The sequence below is a fragment of the Lontra canadensis genome, unplaced genomic scaffold, assembly GCF_010015895.1.
Source record: "Lontra canadensis isolate GAN:19392208 unplaced genomic scaffold, GSC_riverotter_1.0 scaffold4, whole genome shotgun sequence".
NCBI lineage: Eukaryota > Metazoa > Chordata > Mammalia > Carnivora > Mustelidae > Lontra > Lontra canadensis.
Genome location: NW_022630998.1, coordinates 30994900 through 31017900, shown reverse-complemented (window position 1 = coordinate 31017900; position 23001 = coordinate 30994900). Strand labels below are relative to the sequence as shown.

At 39.1% G+C, this 23001-nt stretch overlaps 1 protein-coding gene across 7 annotated transcripts in view; it reads left to right on the top strand.

The window, feature by feature from the left end:
* The window catches only part of ATG10 (autophagy related 10), a 306219-nt gene extending 286060 nt beyond the window's left edge, over positions 1-20159 (top strand). For 4 of the 7 annotated variants that reach the window (XM_032847317.1, XM_032847308.1, XM_032847299.1 and 1 more), the window contains 2 exons: positions 18402-18499; positions 19128-19836. In XM_032847317.1, coding sequence (XP_032703208.1) covers positions 18402-18499; positions 19128-19227 — 198 coding nt within the window. In that variant the 3' untranslated portion in view covers positions 19228-19836. Of the gene's footprint in view, positions 1-18401; positions 18500-19127; positions 19837-20038 lie in introns of those variants that run through there. The other 3 variants (XM_032847333.1, XM_032847342.1, XM_032847326.1) reach the window with 3 other exon arrangements.
* Positions 20160-23001: the final 2842 nt, after the last annotated feature.

Here is a 23001-nt window from a genome sequence, read left to right as displayed (position 1 = left end):
TTGGCCCCATTTTCTGAAGGTGGATATGGCTGTGGCAGAGCCACCTTTAGGCCTCTGCTGCTGTTGCCTCTGCCGGAGCCCTTTGCAGACAACCTGGTGCCTTCCTTGCTGGTATCCACACGGCAGGTATATTAAGGAGCCTGTCCTGCCTACTGGGTGATTGGATGGCTCTCTGGCGGTCTCTGGTGGTGAATATTATATATGCTTCTAGAGGGAACAGCTGAACGCTTGACTCCATTAGAGCAAACACAAAAACAAACATTTGAGCAAATATGCTAAAATTCTCTGGTATGAACCGAAGTCTGATAGAAATTTCTAGTTGTTAGCTCAGAAGGATCATGGTATCATTTATTTATGACATAGAGTAGCATCTTAGAGTGAGTTATCCATATAATATTTAACTCTCCCTCCCTCCCTCTTCTACCAACAAAAACTCAATTTCTCCAGTAGTTCTTCTAACAGGCAATCCTCAAGATGTGTCTGTGGGTGTGTATCGTTTATTGTTAACTTTTTGATAACCAGCTCCATAAAGCTGAACATTAAGCGTCTTAATTATCACAGTTACAAATGTCCATTTTAGCAATTTGCTATTGTACCAGTTAGTGAATTGGACACACTAAGTTGTTATAGCAAAGAGAACTGCTTTGTGTACCTCAATACATACATATCTGGGCTGCATTTTACTAAGTACATGAGGGTTCTTTTTAATTCTTAGTATACTGTGTATAATCAGTAACATAAACATCATCTATTAGTCAGTTCAGCCTTCCCTGAAGTATTAGTATGCTAAACAATCCCATTACCAAAGCATTATTTTGATACTTTATTAAAAGTCCTACAGCTCTAGCATTGCTATACTCAAACATAGCTTTATGCAATTAGGATTATAATGGAAGCTTTATTACAATGATATACAACTTGTATCATTCTAATAAAAGTTCCTGTACATAGCAATGCTTTAATAACGTTGTTTCTGTAACAGTGATTCCTTAGTAATGGAGCTTCTCTCATGGCAACTTCATTATTAGGAAATGATTTCAGTAATAGAAATGCAAATAAAGATTTTGAGAGGAGGGTTTTATGCATGGCTCTATTACTGACCTGCTATCTTTTCATGCATTACATCTAATCATTATAAAACTACCACGTAGAGTATAGTTATGCTTATTACCATCCTGTTACATTTTAGCATTTGTGTCCTTCCAAATTATTGAAATTAACTGCCATTTTAAAATAAAATTCAAGGGTTAAAGTAATTTAAATTTTAATTAAATTTTGTTTCGAAAGCATTAAAAATGTTTCACAAAACCTCTAATTTGTATTGTATCAGAGCTTGAGTAGACCAGTCGCATTCAAACTGGAGTCTATGTACCCTCTGGTGTATGTGAAGACTTCCCAAAGGGTGTGTGGGTATGGAGAATTTTAAAGGAATTAATTTCCAGATCTTCCAGTTCCATATGCATCCTCTCATAGAATCCATCTGTCTGAAAAGGCACTTGTGGCCAAGATTTTTCCTTTCCCACTTTCCCTTTTTGCCTTTATGCCGCGGTACAAAACAAAGGCGTAACTCACACCCATCCCAGCCCTTACTTACCATGGCATATTGCTCACCTGGGCCACTAAAAGGAGCACTTGGACTTTATTTTCGCCTCCCTCTTCTGACCGCAATCTCTATTTTTAAGAGTCGAGATGTACTGGGCAGTGGTTAAGTGACTGGACTGTGGAGCCAGAGGGTCTGTGTGCAGATCCAGGCTCTGTGACCTTGAGACATCATTTAAGCTTTCTCCACCTCAGTTTCCGCATCTATAAAATGGGGTTAATAATAGTAGGGTGTTGTGAGGATTAAGTGGACTAAATGGATTCATACATGTATGATGCTACTATGATTTCCAAAAATAATTCACTTTTTATGTATTATATTTTCCAAATTTTATAACATATTTAGTTTTGATTAACTGAGCATTTAATAATTATAATGATGACTCAGTTGTCTTAGTTAATTTAACAGAGCAAAGTGCTCATGGGAAATTTTGGAAAACGAATTCCTTTCTATTTTTTGTTTACAAGAATATGATCAATAAAAAGCTTTTAAGCATAAAATATACATTAGGATAAAGTTCTTTGACAGAAGCAGAATGATGATGAATTCAAGGAGAAAAATGTAAAAAATCCTATTGTTTGTATATTTTTAAAAATGAATGATGGTAGGTATCAATGCTGTAACATTTATTTTCGATTGAGTACATATAACAGGTGACATCATATTATTTAGAATTGCTTATATATAAAAGCATGTATTTAAAGTGGTCAATATTCATAATACACTGGAAATGACACCCTTTGTAAGTATTTATGGAAAAATTTAGAAGTCAACTTATGTTCCTGTCCCTGGAGGGGTGTGTGTGTGTGTGTTTGTGTTTATCTTTTTTAAAAGATTTATGTATTTATTTTAGAGAGGGATGGAGGGGCACAGGGAGAGAGAATCTTAAGCAGTGCAGAGCCTAACTCAAGGTTCAGTCGAACAACCCTGAGATCACGACCTGAGCTGAAACCAAGATTTGAAAACTTAACCAACTGCATCACCCAGGAGCCCCAGTTGATATATATTTTTAAAGTGTAGGTGTGTATAAGGAAAAATACTCAAAGACATTGGAATAAAACACTGACGTGTAGGCGTAAAGATATAAGTGAAAGTACTGGCATAAAATTACCTTTCCAATTTATGCTTTCTGAGTACTAGGTGTTAAGAATATAGGTATTGGGATGCATGGGTGGCTCAGTGTTGGCCTCTGCCTTTGGCTCAGGTCACGGTCTTAGGGTCCTGGGATCAAGCCCCTCATCGGGCTCTCCACTCAGCCGGAGCCTGCTTCCCCCTCTCTCTCTGCTTGCTTGTGATCTCTCTTTCTGTGTTAAAAAAAAAAAAAAAAAAAAAAAAATATATATATATATATATATATATATATATATATATATATATATATAGAATAGTATCTTCTTTATCAAGTTGGGAAACTAAGTATAATTCTGGAATTCTGAGGCTTCCCTAGTGGAAAATTGGATTGACTCTCTGTGAACTAACTTGGCTGAGTATCTCCAAGTGCTTCACAGAGAAGGTCAGGGCATGGACATCACACATACACTCCCAACTTGATTAGTGCATAATGCCTGGAAGAGAGCCCTTGCCTTGAGGGGGACCTGGATTTGTCCTTTGATATGTTTGTAGATAGGTCCGTCTCAGAGTGGATCTTGTCTTGAGGCCAAAATGGGGAGGCTATTTTTCTTGGTGAATGCTCTGAGAGTTTTACATCTTGCTGGAAAAGCAGCTGTTATTACTACTAGAGGAGCACTAGCAAGGCCCTCCCCTCCCCCCACAAAAAAAAAAAAAAAGAGAGAGAGAGTAGGCCTCATGAGGAACATGCTAAAAATAGTGTTTTCAATGTAAAAAAATAAAAACTGTTGAAGAAAATTCACATTCCCTCAGGTGTGTTTATTGCCAATTATATTTATATCAGTTTGACATTCTTATTTCGTGCCATGCTGCAAGATGAAAGTTTGGATACCATTTTCTTAGTGGGCAAGTTTCATGTCAGCATATCCATAGTTGTAATCATAATGAGTATACAATGTTGTGTGCTGGGTTTTACACTTAACATTATTTTCCAGACCCTTGCCAAGTTAAGTCAAGAGCTTTTAGAGGAGTGATATGATAATACTATAGCCATATTTACACCAACTGCCACAGAATCTGAGGAGAGCATGAGCTTTAGTTAATGTGATTTCTTATGGCCTATTTTCATGGCCCCTTGAGACCCAGGTACCAGCTTGTTGGAGACTCGGGTAGGACCATACAGGCCTCCTCAGAGAGACTGAAGCTTTGGCATAGCTTCCTGAGAACTTGGTGAACTTGCCCCAGCCAATATGGAAAAACAGCATCAGGGACATAAGGTGTTTACGAGCATTTGAGAACGTCACCCCAACCCTGCCCTGAGCCCTAACCCTTCTCCATGTCATTAATTCCCAAGGGTTGCATCCTATGGCCAAGTCAAAAGTGGCATAAAGCCTAAACTAGTTGCCTAGAGTCTTCATAAAGTCTGTGTGATGTTTCTGTGAAATAGTTCCAAGGAGGATTTAATTCTAACATTAAGACGGTGCTACTTTAAACAGTGAGGGAAGTTTGTATTGGTGGCAATATACATTAGTTTAATAATATTGGAGGGAAATGTGATAATACAGATCAACAGCCATATAGATTCCCCCACTGTTTTTACTTATTCCTGAAATGTTATTATGAGGAAATAATCCATAATGCATAATAGTATAATAGTATAAAATGTATAATAGTATAATAGTATAAAACTGGAAAATGGTTTAAATATCTAACAGTGGAATAATGGTAAAGTCTATTATATTAGCCAGATAGAATATTATATAGCTAAAAAGAAAGTTATAAGGAGTATGCAAAATATAGAAAAGTATATATGAAATAATGTTAAGAGCTAAAAAGAAAAGAAATGAATCACAAAATTATATATTCACTGTGTACATAACTATGAACGATAAGTAGATAGATAACAATAACATTGGGAAGAAATTAACCTTTAAGAGAAAGGAAAGACAAAAATTCAAGGATGACCTAGTCTGAAGCAATCATAAGATTTATTGATTTCACTGTTGTGAAGGGACATGTAAGAGAATAATAGTGATCTCAGAGCTCAGCCTTGAGTTCATGTGGGAGGCCTGTGCGGATTTCCTGGTACCGGTTTTCTTTTTCAGTTTTAGACTCTCTTTTTTGTGTCCTAGACTTTCTTGTCTAGAAAATACTGAACTAGATCCAAGCTATAAAAATCAGTTCTTAAAATTCCAGCAGAAGTTACTATGGAGAAATGAAAAAAAAATGGATTTGGTTGGAAAGTGGGATTAGAATGTACATTTTTTTAAATCCTAACTTTGCTTACATTTTTAATAAAATATCTTTAAAAATAAGTAGCTGCCATCCTTATCCAAATACTTGTTTGCACAATACCAGGATATAATTGTCTGAGGAAAATCTGCGATTATAGTTTTATATGGAAGAGTGTAGTTTCTTAATACTATGGTCTCTTAGTAGCGTTGTTTTTGTTACCTCATTTCTAATTATTAGTAGTCTAAAAAGTGGGAGCAATATCTCATAGTAGCTAAATTTTTATATATCTTTGCCTAATACATTTCATTACTAAACAAGCAATAACAGATTTGTAACAGGTTTATCACATCCTTAGGAATTTTCTTCATGGAGTCTCTTTTGAGAGATCTTCTAAAGAGTAAAACTAATTTTAACTTGAATCACTGGGAAATCTGCTTCTGGGAATAAAAGGGATCTTTTTATTACCAAAGTTGGATAAGAAGCAGGAAGGAAATACATAACGGTTAGCTGTAAACTAGGGTTCTTTTATTAGGAATTTACTTTGATTATATTTTATCTGAAAAGAGTATTGTGATACTTTTTAAAAAATCATCTTGAAGATTCATCTGTATGTCTTTTTGTTGCCTTAAAAAATTGTGTTTGGCAGCGTTCTAAAAAGCAGTTAGACTAACAGACTGCTGTCTTATTCTGTGTTGCTCATAAAACATCTTTCCTGCACAATAGTTGTCAGATATTAACATCTGATTATCGATGAATTAGGTTGTTTGTCAGTTTGTTCTTGAAAATCCTTGAATTTTATGATTGCTGATTCACCTCTCTATTATACCCCCAACATCCCCAGCTCTAAAATAGTGTCACTGTTTTGGTGAGTATCTCAGAAATAGACTTAGTAAGCCAAAAATGGTCACCATTATGTAATATAGTGGAAGGGAAAAAAAAAAAAAAAGAATTAATGCTTGGAAAGAACAAGCTCCCAATTGTTTTCCTTTAAGACAAAAATAGAATAAATGTAATGCCTGCAAGTTGCTTCATGCCGAAGTGTTGCATTTAGTCCTTAGCAGGCTTGGCAGTGGCAGGGGAAGACTCTGTTCTATTCTGGAATCTGACATGGGTCTCAGCTCCATCATTTCTGAGTGCTGTGACCTTGGACAGGCCACCCCTCTGAGTAATTTTCTGCAGGATGGGTGGAGGCTAAATGAGGGTTCTGTCTAGCCCTGCCAACCCTCAAGGGTTTGACTAGAGAGAGGCAAACCAAGAGTGTCCTCTACAGACGCCACGACCCATCAGGTATTTTTTTAAAAAATGGATGTTCCCACCAGAACAGAACCTTTTAATAAGAACATTGATATGGGACATAACAAGGCTTTTAAACAGAGACTTAGAGTCCTTTTTGTCTTCGTTTAAATCTGTTTTATTTTTCTTTCTATGACACTATATAAAAATCTCATCAATATACAAAATCATTCTGAGCCTCAGATTTTCTCATTTTCTCTGGATGAGAGCTTTGATTAGCTTTTTACAAGTTCTTCATTAGTAATTGGCTTGCTCTTTCGTTTTTGTTTTTGGCTGTTGTCTCTAATAAGTTTCTGTTCTATCAAAGAATTCTTTGAGGAGGCTCTGAAATATGCTACTGTGTATTATGTTACAGAATATTACAATTTAATATTCTTTATAAAATGCAACCAACAAGTGCTATCGGGATTAAATGCTCATTTCTTCTTTTTGATGCTGGTGGCTGGGTTGGGTTGTTCAGTCTTATCATCATGCCTGACCTAGTTGTGCAGCCGTTCCTGTTTAATTAATAGACATTTACATAAGCTCTTTTTCCCCCAGCAAGCTTCATAATGGTCTTGTTGGTTATCTCCTCTCACCCTGTGAAGTATCAGCAGTGCTCTTTCTATTTTGCATATCAAAATACAGAGAGATTAAATAATGTACAACAAATTGATAACTGAAGAAGTTTGGGAACTCAGGATTCTGACATATTAATGGTGTTGCTTAAAGCAAAAACCTATATCGAGTCTATAAATATAGTCAAACTCTGCTTTCTAATCCAGAAGTTGAAGTTAGGACTGTCAGCAGCCCAGGGAGGGAGCCCTTTGTAGATGTATGTAGGATAGGAGAATTAGTTTCTGGACTCCCTCTGGAGCCATGAAAGGAAAGTTTTTGTTAGCAGAGGAGGTGGTGTCTATAAGAACTATTGCTGTGATGTTTGTAATTTTTAATAAATATTCTAGGAAGCCTGGTGGCTTCTGTGCAGCATATGAATTTGAAGAACTCTCCTTTTTTTTTTTTTTTTAAATCTACCTTTGCAGACACAGTTAAGATTTTATTCCTAATTAACTGGCCACAAAATGTCAACAGGTGCAACTTGGGCCAAGTGTGGCTTCCCTGAGCTCCCCTTGCCTGTGCAAAAAACAAGGAGAAACTTGTTGACCTTTCAGGGTACATGGGCAAGACTTGCGTTTCTTTCCCACTTGAATCTATTTTTAAATATTCTCTCACTGTCCTTGTATCTGTAATCTCTCACACACTCATTTGGGATAGGTGTCTGTCCTGGGATATTTCTCTCCTCACCCTGTTTTTCCCTGTCTCTTTTCAAAACTGTAAGAAAGAATTGCTTGTACTTCAAACCTTGCTTCTTTGTCTTGGCTAGGTCTTGATTACTTCCAGAGAATTCTTTAGATCTGACAGGGGTCGCTTCAGTTATTTAACAGTGTCGCCAGCACACTAAACCAAAATGGGCGTTTTTTTCTTCTCTAACTTTACCAAACTTCTCAGTCCTACCTAAAAGGTGGAAGTCTGTGTGCCCCTCACTAAACTCCCTCCCCACTAAACTTGGAGTAATCTCTTTCTTTCTTAGAGCCTTCAAACACAGGCTTCTCTTCCCGCACCCCAAGTCCTGCCAGCCGTTTCAGGCCTGGACCGGATGAAGCACCATGTGTTCAGGAAGTCTTGCTGCCTCTCACCAGTCCGAACTGACCTCTCCTTTCTCTGAATTCCTATATTCCTGGATTTGTACCTTCTGAGTGCTGCACAATCTGTTATGTGTTACAGTGATTTCTATAACCCTTGAATCGTGGGTGCCCTAATAAGCAAGGGGAGAGATAAGGAGTGGGGAGGAGCTGTCCTCTTCCATTTGAGTCCAGGTCCCTCTGAGCTCATAAAAATATACACCCTGTGTACAGCCCGGTGTTTCCGACTACACTGTACTCAACACAAGTGTTATGGAAACCCCTCACGGTACAATGAAATAGTAGTTGAGGAGGCATCAGGATCTCACCATGAGTACCACTCCAGGAAACAAAGAGTCTTTCCACCCACGGGTCCACAGGCCCAGGCTGCCTCTCATTTATTGGCAAGTTCATCTCTGGTCTCCAGCGCTGCCGGCCTTCCTCAGGATCCCCGGCATCTCACAGCAGGAAACCTCTCATTCTCCGCTAGTGTCCCTGAGATCCCTACAGTCTTCCCTAGAGTGGGAAGCCTCCTCTTGCCTCTTCTCCAAATGATGAAAAGAAAAATCCCTCCCACAGAGGGTATCTCTTTGCCAGCTTTTCTGGTTTCTGCTCACAAGTCTCACTACTACCCCACTCCCAGCATCAGGCCAAATGAAATTTCTGTTCTCCCTAAGGATCGCTTTTTCCATTCTCTTTAGAATTCCTAAGTGGAGGGGACTGAGTGGTGAAAAATGTATTTGACCTTTGAAATTCCTCCCCAGAGGTCCAAACCAGGACTTTGAGTATGGGGCGGGGGAGGGGATACGGCTGGATTGTAAACCTCAGGAGCTGAGATAATGGGATGTTCTTTTATATCTTTCTACTACCTAAAACTAGACTACAAACTCCATGAGAGCAGATTTTGCTTCTGTCTCAAGTATGCTTATATCAAGTATGCCAACAGTGGCTGGCATATAGAATTATGCTCCATAAATATTGCTTTGAGTAAATGAATGGGCAGATGGATAGATAGATGGTTGAATGTTTAGCATGGAGTCTCACTCACAATAGGTATTCAGTGATATTTGTTAACACATTCATCAAAAACATGTGAACTGATACAGGAGTGAGTTATGTATAAATTCGTGAGTTTATTATATAGTGTTTCTTAGTTTCTTAGTCTGGATAACACACCTTAGGGGGATACTGTGGTGTGGCAGGGGGGTAGGCTAACTCAGAGAATTAAAATATGCATCTTGGCACATCAATTTTTTTCAGTAGTAATATAGGGCATTATTTTTTGGAAATAATAAACACCATGGAAGCCAATACATAGATCTTAGAATGTATTGCATAGTTGGCATTTTTTTTTTTAAAGATTCGTTTACTTATTTGAGAGAGACTGAGCAGGGGGAGGGGTAGAGGAAGAGAGAGAATCCTGAAGCTGACTACCCACGGAGCACAGAGTGGGATGCATTGCAATGCAGGGCTCAATCCCAGGACTCAGAGGTCATGACCTGAGCCAAAAATCAAGAGTTGGCCACTCAGCCGACTGAGCCACCCAGGCACTCCAGTCCACATAAGTTTTTATATGGAGAGTTATTCCTCGCGTGCCTCTAGACCCTCTCCTTTGTTCTGAGATGCATTTTGGAAGAAATACTTGGAAAAACAGATATTGAAGTTCTTATCTAGAGACTCACAAATGTACAGAAGGTACTGCCCTGGTTTTGTGACAAGGAGAGAAAGTGTTTCTTTTCCTTGAACGTCCCCATAGCAGCATAGGGGGCCACTAGGGCATCCCCACAAATATGCCCCTTATAAAACAGGCAGCATATGCTGATAATTTACATTGGTACAGTAGCATGTTTTGTCTAGACAGTGATTCCGCTAGTATTTATTGAGTGCCTACTTGGTGAAAGGCACTGTTATGCATGCTGAGATTAAAATAGTAATCAGAATCCTCCCTCTGCCCTCAAGGAATTTTGATTTAGTGATGGAAGATTCCTGTAAACTATTACCTAGGCAGAATGGTGTGGAACTAGCCAGTAGGCTTAAGCAGGAGGTGCAGTGGGAACACAGAGGGGAGGGTACCTGGTGCAGGACTGGGGTAAAAGAAAGCTGAGATCTGTGGGAGGGAAATGGGCATGAGTAGGTGAGAAGGGGTAGGAGGGTATTCTGTATAGAGAGAACCTCATATACGAAGGTTTAGTAAGAAAAATAGTGTATTTGGGGAATAGCAAGTAGTTTAATGATAAACTGTACATAAATATAAGTAAATACCCAGTTTTCTAATTCTGAATAGGATTTTTAAACATAAAAATGATAAAAGAAATGAAAGAAAAAATATAGATTTACTTAGTTAATATTATATTCCACATGTAAATCATCCTGAGCAAAATTTAAGGACAATGAACAATCTAGAAATTTAAAGTATTTTGAATATTTCAGCATCTTTTACGGGAGCTGGTGTTATTCGTCTGTGTACCACTCTAATACTAATATTTGAACTAGGGCATGACTCACAGTGATAGTTGAGTGAATGAAAAGAATTAGTGTCCTCAAAAGTTATGGAAGAACGAATACCCATTAATAAGAACCCCCCTGAAAATCCTCACTAGACAAAGAGTCAAGAAAACAGGAGCAGACATTTTAACCTGGGAGTCATCCTTGGCTCTTTCTTTTTTCTCACACAGAACATTGAATCCTTTTACAAATCTTGGTGGCTCTCTTTTCAAAATAAATCTCAAACCTGACCATTCTCCCCCACCCACACTACTATCACCTAGTGCAGGCCACCTTCCTCTCTGAGCTACTACACCACGTGCTAGCTACTCTTCTGCTTCTCCTTCTCCAACATCAAGACTAATATTTGAAACTGTAAATCAGAATATGTCACTTTTTTCAAAATCTCCCCAAAGTCTCCCCCATTGTACTCATCATAAAACTCCAAATCTTTTCCATGCCTTGCAAGGCACTCCATGATCTTACCTTTTGGCTTCCTTTTGCCACGATCACCCTTCATTCCACCCGGCCACCTTGTCTTCATACTGTTTTTTGAGCACTGCAAGCACTCTTCCTCAGGAGGATCTTGAGGTCTTTGCCCTTGTTGTTCCCAAGCTGAAATTACTCATTTTCCAAAGAATTACATGGCTTGCTCTTTACTTGGTCAGCTCTCTGCTCAAACGTTACCTCTGCAAAGAAGCCTTCCCTCACCAACTTGCCGAAAATAGCATGCCTCCCCATCATTCTCTATAAAGTTTTTTTTTTCCTTTTACCCATTTGACCCTTTCTACTTTACTTAATTCTGTGTAAATCATGTAAGAAGAGTAAAAGAAATTTCTTAAACATACCTCTTCTTCCCTCCCCACCCTTAGGCATCAGAAAAAAGCATATGTGAACTTCTGTGTAAGGATGCACTTATAATATTAGGCCTCAAAGAATTACTGCGTTTATAATTCTACTAGGTCACAATTTAAAAAGTACAGAATTTATAACAAGCCACTAGAAGCCAAAGCTTAACAAAAACAACAAACTGTAGTATCAGATGCTCAAATTCATATCCTAAAAATTTTTGATGCAAAAATACAAATAAATATGTTGAATATAATTATTAAAATGGAAGAAAATACGGACAGTAAAAATACAGGAAGAAGAGACTATCAAAAATGATCAGGTAAATTTAATAAACAACCAAATAGAACTTTTGAAAGGAAAGCAATCTAATTAGAAGGCCTAAACTAAAAATCAGATAAATATAGTTAAAGGAAGCATTGATGCGTTAGAAGAAGACTCTGCGGGTGCCTGGGTGGCTCAGTGGTTAAAGCCTCTGCCTTCGGCTCAGGTCATGATCTCAGGGTCTCGGGATCGAGTCCCACATCGGGCTTTCTGCTCAGCAGGGAGCCTGCCTCCTCCTCCTCTCTCTCTCTGCCTGCCTCTCTGCCTACTTGTGATCTGTCTGTCAAATAAATTTAAAAAAAAAAACTTAAAAAAAAAAGAAGACTCTGAACAAATTATACACATTGTAGAAAAAAATTAAGAGAAAGATGATAAATATAACAGGCTAAGAGACACTAGGGAGAGAGGAGGACAAAGATGTGTCTAATAGGAGTTCCAGAAGAAGGAACTAGAGGGAATGAAACAGAATGAATATTCCAAAAAGCTAATGCTGAGGCTTTTCCAGGATTGCTGAAAGGACTCTGATATTCAGATGCAGGAAGCTCAGTGAATCCAAACAGGATAAATGAGAAGGAATTCACACGTGGATACATTATAGTAGGGAAAGAGAAGATCTTATAAGAAGTGACAATGTAACCGAAAGTTCACTTCCAAACAGACAAAAATGGAAGCCAGGAGAAAAAAATGGGATAATATATTCAAAGTGTTGAGAGAATATAATTATAACCTAAAACGTTTTACCTACAAAGACTTATTTTCAAAAAATGAGGGCAAGATAAAGCATTAACAATATGGGGCATTTACCGCCTACAGATCTTCACTCAGGGTTGTTCTGAGGGACATATTTCAATGATAAAAAAAATGATTCCAAAATGAATACCTGAGATATAGGGGGAAAATGGCAAGCAAAAAGAATAGTCAGATGTGAGTCAGTTTCAAACACTGAGTTCAAAACATTAATAATTTCTAGTTTATGGGATTAAGAAACAAAAGATACAGCTGAAATACTGGACTATGATAGTGCAGATATCAGGAAGGAATGATCAGAGTTAAACACCCCAGGGCACTTGAATTATTTGGGGAAAAGGCAAATGTACTGAGTAACTATATTTTATCAAGTCAAACGTTTACTTAAAGATTGTGGGATAATTTCAAATTCATAAAAAGAGAAAAAAACAGTGAGAAAAAAATTGAGCCTATACTCAATCCAATGGAAAGCAGCAAAGGAGGAAAAATGAAAAGCAAAAGAAACATTAAAAATAGAATAAGGAAGGGGCACGTGAGTGGCTCAGTCAGTTAAGCGTCTGCCTTCAGCTCAGCTCATGATCCCGGGATTCTGGGATCAAGCCCCACGTCAGGCTCCCTGCTCAGCGGGAGTCTGCATCTGCCTCTCTTCCTGCTTGTGCTCTCTCTTGCTCTAGTTCTCAAATAAATAAAATCTTTTTTTTTTTTTTTTAATAGAATAAGAAAAAACTCTAAGGGGCAGCTGGATAGCTCAGTTGGTTAAGGATTTGACTTGATTTCGGCTCAGGTCATGATCTTGGGGTCATGAGATCCAGCCGGGTATCAGGGTCTGCAATGAACGTGGAACCTGCTTCAGATTCTCTCAGTCCCTCTCTCTCTGCCCACCCCCCTCCACACCGTACGCTCTGCCCCTCCCCCCATTTCTGCACATGTACTCTTTCTCTCTCTAAAAAAAAAAAGTCTAAAATACAGTGGAATAAATTAAATTATACCAGGGATCACAAAGCCTATAAGTGAAGTAAGTACTCCATTTAAGAGATAGATTATAAAGGTGGATTTCTTAAAAACCTGTCAGTGTTATTTTTATGGGAAATATATTATTTATATGAAACATGAGGATACTCGTTGAAAGGCAAATAATATTTTAAATGCATAAGGTAAATGGAAAGTTGGTATGGCTCTATTTTTATCAAAAGTTCTTTTTGGAGGGCAGAACGCATAATCAGAGATAAGTATGATCACTTTGTATTAAAGCTTCATTCCCTAGGAAAATATATGCATTTAAATAAAGCAGCTTCAGGATATATAAAGCAAAAATTGACAAACCACAAGCAGAAGTGGACAGATCCGCTATTACAGGGGAGATCTGAACTTCCTTGAAAATTCATAGATCAAGTGGATCGGAGTCTAGAAAACGTGGATAACACAATAACCCAGCTTGATCTAGTAATACATGGAGAGCACTGTAGGCAACAACTCAAGGTTCCATATTCTTCATATGTAATTCTTAAGCACCCATGGAACATTTAAAAATTAAGAACAACAAAATAAATCCAAACAAAATATATGTAGGGCAAAAAATAGAAATAAGTACAGAAATCTGTAAAACAGAAGACAAAGAGATTTCACAAACACCAACAAAAAAACGTACGGCAGGGAGTGGCGTGTAGTTGGCTCTCAAGAAACATCTATCTGTTCAATGAATAAAAAGCAATAGAAAACTACATGTGGGCACATGATAAAGTTTGAAATTCACCAGATAGTGGTTAAATCTGAGTTGGGCAGTTTTAGGTTATCTTGCTTTTACTCTGCTGTTTTCTGTATTTTCTGAGCTCTCTCAGAAAATGTATTGCTCTTATAATTTTATGAAAGCACATTATTTTAAAATAAAAACAAATAGATTTTGGAGGAGGTGGACTAGAGAGGATTAAACATCCTTGCTGCCCCCCTCCGATCAGTGGGGGGAGGGGTGCCATGTAAGACTGGACTTTGAAAGTGCTTCACCTCTCACTCCATGGGTGACTTTAAACGTAATCCCTTTGAACCCATTCCCCAAAGTGGCAAAAAGAAAGCCTTCCTCAAAGAATTACTCGGATAGGTGACCCCATGCAAAGCATTTAGTACAGCGTCTCCTTCTGTAACTGTTCAATAGCTGTGTTCCTTTCCCTACTAGAGGAAGCGGGCTTAGGAAATCTCCCTCTCCATTTCTAAGGAATGTACCCTGAGTGGAAGGCAAATTTGATCAGTCTGGAATATGAAACTGGATGAAAGCTCAGTATGTGAAATTATGTTTGTGCCCTCCTGGAGAGCCAGGAAAATTAAGAAACAAACCAAGAAATTCATCCCCTTTATTAGATGTAAGAATGAAGGTGCAGTATTATCATTTCCCTGTGATAGTCATATCTAATAGTTCTGAAACCAATTCACAGTATTCATGTCAGACTTATTTTATGAGACATTTAACCATTGCTAAATTAAATCTCATAGGAGAATGTGCCTATATAACTCCTCTGGAGCTCCAGAGATAGAAATCTGACCCATCATTTCTATTTTCACGGAAAACCATTTCGCAGAACTTTGTTCCAGTAGAAGTGTTTATTGAGTTGTAAGCCTAACACAGTTCATTGGCTGCATGTATTTCCACGCTGACATTTTTCTCGGTGCAGATTTGCATCAGTTCATTAGTACTGACAGCAGATGGTAGCACTTTCACACAAATTTACCTTCTGAATTGATCTAAGAAATGTCACTAAAAAGATCCTGACAGTTTTGATGTTCTTCCATTTCTGAAAATGGTATGTTAAACAAATAAGGTGTAGGATTTTAGAGTTTTTTTTTTTTTAACTCCTGCACATAATTCCCAAACTACAAATGAAAGACGGCTTTCGTCTCTGATTCTGGCTGTCTGAGGGAGAAAGTAGAAAATACGGATAATCTTTCCAGATAGCATGAGCCTTAAACAATCTCCATTGTAGAAAAATGGCTTTTGGAGAATATTATCCAGATTGATTGTCTACGCTGATCAGATGGCTTGAATTATTTGTAAATTCTCTGCCTTGCCTCGAATACAAATTGCCTGACTTGCAGAAGTAGCGGATTGAATGTGACTGAAAGCAGAGTATTGGCTCAGGCCATAAGGCTAACTTTGAATTCTCTCACTTCTGCAGCATTAGGATATCTCTAAGATTAATCACATTTTTAAACTATGGATCCTTTTGCCTTGAGTTAGGGTTAAGTCATTATAAAATTATTAGGCAAGAAGACAATATTTGCTAAGTGAATAAGGGAATATATGAATTCTAATCACATCAGGGAAACTATTTTTCTACATTATATAATGATTATTACATTCATAATCACTAAGGTGATTATGTCTTAAGGTATTCAGTAGTCTTACATATTTAGAAACAAGGATTTGGGGGTACTTTTAAAATTAATTTTCCACCAGTATTTGAAAAGCAATTAATGGTTTGGTTAATTTGCCATAACTAAGAGAAGCTGTTGCATTTGAGAAAGTGTTGGGTGTTGGCCATATACAGTTTAACCATGGAAGTGATTATGGATGTTTTTGACACATTGCTAGAAGAGTGGTCATGATGAACAACATACTTAAAAAGATTTATTTAACAACAAGAAGGAGATTTTGGGTTCCAAGTGCTCTCAAAATCAAGGGACCCTTTTTATTTTGATCATGGCACTTACTATTATTTGGATTATCTTGTTTCTTTATTTGTTCTATGTATTTATTGGCTGTCTCTTGCACTGGCATGTAAGTTCCATGGGATCAGGAACTTCGTTTATCTCTGAGATACAGTGATCTCTGTCACCATATCCAGAACTGTTCCTGGCAGACACGTAAGAGATGATCAGTAGAGGTGTGTTGAATTAATAAATACTAGTTTAAGGCAGGTAAGGGGAGCCAGAATCAAGCTGGACAGAAGGACTTGCTATAGGCATCACACATTTGGGGTGTGACCTCAGGGTCTGCTCAGTGATGGGAGGGAGGGGTAGTGAAAGAGCAGAAAAGAGGGAGCCCAGGCTCTGCTGTAAGAGTCAGGCCACTGGACAGACTCTGGAGGTGGTGGCACTTGGGAGACCTACACCGACCCATACCTAGTCCTCAATCCTCATGCACCCCCAAACCTTCACACCCAGTGTCTCCAATATACAGTGGAGGTGCCTCCAATTTCCTGTGAGTAGGTTTGTGCACATGCACACAGACGTGAGTGTTTTGGAGTTCAAGGCCAGAGTTAGCAGCAACAACCACACGTAATTCTTTCCAGGGATGCTCTGAGTTCAGCTCCTCCTTGGACTGGCTGAGAAGAGGAGAAGAAGCCAAGAGAAGAAGTTAGGCCTCTAGTCCAAATCCAGCCAACAGGCTTGTTTTATTTGGCCCAGTCTATGTTGGTTTTTTTTTTTTTTTAAGTGCCAAAATTTAAATTTAGGAGGCTTTACATAAAAATCTGGATTCCTAGGCTATTTTGACAAACGGGAAGACCTGGCACACAGAACCTGCATTCCCACATGGCACAATTGGCTGGAGCAGAGTAGCAAGCCTAGTCTTGGCTGGGAGCACCCTCCAGGCCCCCACAGTCCCTGTCACCAGCTGGTGTAGTCAACTGACCTCGCTCCTTCAGGTCACCTGTGCAGTCTCTATAGGTATTTGTCTTAGACTGCTTGGGCAGCTATAACAAAATACCATTGACTGGGTAGTTTATAAACAACAGAAATGTATTCCTCACAATTCTGAAGTCTGAGCTCAGGGTGCCAGTCTGTTCTCATGAAGGCCTTCTTTCAGGTCGCACACTTCTTGTTGTGTCCTCACGTGGCAGAAAGGGGTGAGCTAGCGTTTAGAGAGTCTCTTTTATTTTATTTTATTTTATTTATTTATTTTTAAAGATTTTATTTATTTATTTGACAGACAGATATCACAAGTAGGCAGAGAGGCAGGCAGAGAGAGAGGAAGGGAAGCAGGATCCCTGCTGAGCAGAGAGCCCGATGTGGGGCTCGATCCCAGGACCCTGGGATCATGACCTGAGCCGAAGGCAGAGGCTTAACTCACTGAGCCACCCAGGTGCCCCTAGAGGGTCTCTTTTATAAGGTCCTAAATCTCACTCCAGAGGGCTCTACCCTCCTGACCTAATCACCTCCCAAAGCCCCACCTCCTGTAAGACCGTCACCCTGGGCATTAGGATTTCAATATATGAATTTGGAGAAATGCAAACATTTAGACCATAGTAGTATTTGTGGTTGCAGTCTTTGGCATAATGGTGAATCTACAATGTAAACAACCAATAAATTTATTGTCAATGGTTGCTTTAGCGTCAGTACAATTTGTTCGAAGTAACTCGCTACATGGAAACCTCCTAGGGCTCCCCGTTGTTTGCCAAATGATGTGCATTCCCCGACCTTGGCTGCATCTGACCTGTACTTCTATCTAGTCGTTCTCTTACAAAGGCAGTGGAATTCCATCGAATGGGCTTTTGACTTCCAGAAACTGCCCTATAAGCTTGGAAAAGACAGAAGGATAGAAACATAAACAGAGGGACTCAGGAAGAGAGACAGACAGACAGACAAACAGAAGTATAGCAATTTAAATAATGCAGGCCATTCTCCTGCCTCGTCCCCTGCCAATTTACCCATCGAAAGTATGCCTGTTGCAGTACAGTCAGGCTCAAAACAATCAACATGTTGGCCTAGTTTCTGGAAAAAAAAAAAAAGTGGAAGATTTTGGTCCCCTTGCAAAGAGGCGAATGAAATGCATGGTTCAAATGGTCAGGCTTCTGGGCTTCGCAGACATCCTTGAGGGAAAACTGGAGAATAATTATAAGCCAAAGAGAAACACCAGTTGACAAAGAGTTCAAGGGAACGGATAAAATTGATCTACAGTTCGTATTGTGTAAAACAAAGCCGTGTGGCCTCCTGTCCTTGACTATACTACTTTATCAATTCCTAGCTCCTTCTCTCCAGCTTCTTCTCATGTTTGGATTATGAATTACATTTCAAAACTGAAATTGATCTGTATCTTAATTTAGTAACTTGGAATTTAAAACACACGTTTATTTTAACAAACCAGATTGTGCGTTTTAACTTTTTCAAAGTAACTCACACCGGCTATCCCGGACCAACTCTGATTCCTACAGGAGCACCCAGTGCTTGGACAACCCTTCTTTGTACTTCATCCCTGTAAGACGAATGAATTCATGACTCCTGTGTTAGAGAATTCTCGAAAAATCAATAGGTAAGAAACACCATCAAGATACATTGGCTTTTACTCTTATTTTAAAAGTGTAAATCTTTTTATGTGACTCTAAAAGCTAAGCTAAAAAAGAAATATTTTTTGTAATAATAGTAATGGCTAACAGCTATTGATTTTCACTGTGTGCTAGGCACTATTCTAGTATTTTAGATATATTAATATGTTGGATTTTTATAATACCCCTGAGCTAAGTTCCATTATTTTACCCAGTTTACAGAGGAGAAAGCTAAAGCACAGAGAGGTTAAATGACTTGGCCAAGTTCACACAGCTTGTTAAGGGGTAGAACTGGGATTTGAGCCCAGGCATTTTCGCCTCAGAGCCATGTTCTTAACCACTCCCTCTGCTACCTTAGCAAATGTGGTAAATTTTAACTGTCAAATTGGAATCACCAAGAGGAGTCAGGAGCCTCAATGCCTTGACTCCTCCTTTAACTACCTCAGTCTCTTTGGATCTCAAGTCCTTGACAGGTGATGGAGCTAACATTTGGAAATGACTGGGATTCCACATGGTGGGCACACACCTTCGAAGTCAGCTTGTCTTTTCTGTTGGTGGTGATTTTCCACCACTCATCCAACATTAGAATTGCGTGTGTTTTCACTTGTTTCCTAGGAGTGTCAACTATATCACATCATGGCTGAGCGTTGTAGGGCCAGTTGTTGGGCTAAATCTACCTCTGAGTTATGCCAGAACCGCCTCTCAGGATGAATGAAGTGTCACTTGACAAGGTAAAAAGGAAAGCCTGAGCTGAATGTTTTGCTATTATAAAGATCCTGTTGTCTCTGTTGCACTTGGGGTCACTACTGGCCCCATCAAATATTAAGTCTTCTTTCATCTTTAATAATTACGGCTGAATCTGAACTGTTTGTTTAGGTTCCTGACCAACCTGTGCCCAAGCATTTAGGAAGCATTGGACTTTGCTATAATAACACTCACCCAACTACAGGAGTGGATGATTTTATTTCAGAATTGTTATTCTTGAAATAAGTCTTTACTGTTCAGTTAACCTTCTTTTATTCTCTTAGCTTTTGTTTTGTTCTTGTTCTTCACTTTCTTCCATTGAGCTAGAGAACCTAGAAATTGCAGCATGAAGAACACCAAAAGCGTACCTGGCCAGCCTTGGTTTTAATAGGACAAATACCGTGCAGTAGTTCAACTCACCAAGATTTTGACATGGATTTATTTTTCCACTGGAAGCAAATTCTGCAGTAACCGACAGGCTGTGTCCCTCATCTAGAAGAACTGTTGGTTTGGAGTTGCTTGCTTTGTTTTTCATTTTATCTTGCCATGGGCTGAAACTAAGACATAAATATAATTGTCGCTTTAGAGAATCTAGATTCATCTCTATTGATGCAGGATATACTTCAGGGTCACCTGAGAATCTTTTATGACTGCAAATGCTGGAGTCAACCTCCTGGAACAGCCTGTCTGGAGTGATTATGACACACCTGCTTTTGGAGAACCTCTGGTCTGGATGTACCGTTGGTGTGGTATTTATTCGTATTGTTTGGGTCTCCCAACAGGCCTTTTCTAATTCTGTGTATAGCTCCAACAAGCTGGACTTACTTCCTAACACTGGGCATTGCCCTGAACCTCCTGGTCGGTAGGAATATTCAGGAGATGTGTCTGCAAGGCAGCCTGCTCAGAGCAAGCGGTCGGTCGGGGAGAGGGGATTATCTGCTGGCCAATTGCAGAAGACTGTGCTTGTGCTTTTAGTCTGTAGGTTCGGGGCTGATCTCTCACACAGGGAGCCGAAGTAGAGAATGGGTTAATTCAAACTGCTAGAAAAGCTAAAAGTAAATTTTAAAATGCTGAGCTGCACATATTCATGCTGGGATGAGAGCCTGCTTACATGCTTGCTGGGCATTTTGGTATTTACCACTTAACATCTTTTCAACTTCTTCAGGGATTTCCACCCCCACCCCCACTCTCCCTAACGTAAACACAGATCTCTCAGCAAGTCATTTCTCAGACCATGTCATTCCTAGGGTAAAAAAAAAAACCACACACACACACACACACACACACACACACACTAAATAAATTATAATAATATGTTGTCTGGATGGTGTACTTGTCTGGAAATAATAGTTATCCTTTGCTAACAGATTCTGAGATGATAGTAGTCAGTCACTGTAGGGACAGTGTGTAGGTTTTTTGTTGGTGTTGGTGTTGTTTTTAAGTTAATTTTTCCCCCATCTGATTGATGAAGACCTTAAAACTCATCAGTAGCAAGAAAAAGTTCTGAAAAGCTCTTCTAGATTCTAGAGACCTCCCTCCCCAGAGAGATCCCTTTCCTCAGGCTACTCTCTTCCTTTTCAGAATATTTCCACTTAACAAAAAATTTTAATTTTTGGTTGATAAAAATTTCCATTTTTAAGAATGCAGCTATATAACAGACTGTTATCCCAACAGTTATAAAACATTAGAAAATATTTTGTTTTCTCAAAGTAACAGTTCTTACTCTGCAATATAAGGCTTTTGCCTCTGGGTTTCTTCTCCAGTTAATATAATGCAAAACCCCTTCAAGCAGAAATAAGGCTGGTTAAAACTGCTTCCAGCCAATATCCTAAACTCTGCTTTTGTGTAGCATTGGAAAACTTCCTTCACCTCTTTGGTCCTCAGCCGTGTGATCCGTGAGAACAACTGCAATTCTCGGGTCTGTGAAATATAAGTGTAGAGATTAGACTGTGAGTTTGGTTAGCTGCCAGCTGTGTGACTTGGGCTAATTGTCTTCATCTTTGTCTTTTACCATTTCTATGTTTAAAGGGTCCCTTAATACCCATCCCACCCACCTAAAAAGAACAAGGAGGAGACCAAAATGGAAAGTCAACCTGAATGCACTTCATAACCAGCACAATGGCACATGGAGGAAGAGGGATGAGGGATAATTGGCCCCTTGCTCCTTTTTAGCGTCAGCATACCCTCCGAGCTCATTTCAGGCTTGATTCCTCCCGACACACATGGGCCCCACATCCTAATCTGACAGTTGTTCATGCTGGTTCTCACCTGGAAGTGCTTTCTTCTCCATCTCTCTACTCGATTCCCAACCTACTCTATAAAATGCACTCTTACAAAGCCATCTCTGACTACCACAGCCACCACTGGTCAACCTGCCCCTTCGTTACTTACTATACTTAGTCATATCAACATTTAATTGTCTCCCTTTCACTCTGATTTCTTTCCCACACCTTAATGATGGATAATAAGTAACTTACCCACTTCTTCTTCTTCTTTTTTTTTTTTTTTGGTATGTTGTGAGGTGGCATGCAGAGAAGAGTTGCTTCCTGCCCCTCGTAAGTGATCTGGGAAAGGCTGTCAGTCCAGGGATTCGACTGGGTGGGCCAGAAGCTGTGTTAACCATTCAGTACTAGCTTACAGACTGGGAGTTAAAAAACAAAACTAACCATCCTCCTAACACAGATGTATTAGATAAAGAGAAAAAAAAAAAGACGCTAAAACTGGGTTTTTGCATCCATTTTTCCTAAGATAGGTATAGTTCTTCTTCATACTTTGAAGATATGAGAAAATGGAGGTCTGCATTGTCACAACCAGCTCCTACATAATTCAGAGAGCTGATATTCCAGTGTGTTGGGGTTTTTATTTTTTTACGATTAAAAGGTGAGAGTAAGAATATACAAATACTCACTCCAGCAGATACCTATTGAGTTCCTCTTATATACTGAGTTCTAGGCTAGCTGCCAGGGATGATAAGCAGAAACACATGACCCTGGCTCCTAAGAATGCCCCTAGTCCACTGAAAAAGACAGACAAGAAGATTCAGGGACAGAAGGTTGTGTGCTGTGGCAAAGGTGTGCAAAGCAAGCACGTGGGAAGATTCGTAGAAGAGAAATGTGAGTGGAGTCGTGACAAGCTTAGGATTTAGCTAGGTCAAGAATGCAGGAAAGCCCTTGAAAATGCATGGGGAAATGGTCAGGAGTGAGGTTGGCTAGCAGAACTAGTGAGATTGGCTAGCAGTCTGGAGGAGATCGATTGCCACGCTGCAAATTTGTATTTGGTCTGAAAACCAGAAAGAGCCACTGAGAATTCAAGTAGAGGAGGTGAAGTAATCACATTTGCATTTTAGAAAGATCCTGTATCTTTAAAATGACAATTGCATATAACTAACCACACATGTACTTTGTCAGTTTTTTCACCAGCAGTTTCTGGCCCACAGGCTTTAGAAGGTAGGAGTTGGGGAAGTGCTGGGAGTATGCCAAGGACATTTTTCAATTTTTGCCCAGGGTCTTCCAAAACAAAACTGCCAGTGTCCTGAAAAGCCTGAGTCTTGGCTATGTTACCTGGGGCAAGTCACTCCACCTCTCTGAGCCTCTCTTTCTGAATGTATTAAATGGAAGGAAGTGTATTAGATCATGTAAAATCCAGTTACTACTTTATGACCTACATATGTTTTTATGAAATAGGATATGTCTGGGAAACACTCCCTGTATGTCTTCTTTATTCTCACACTACACTCACAACATTT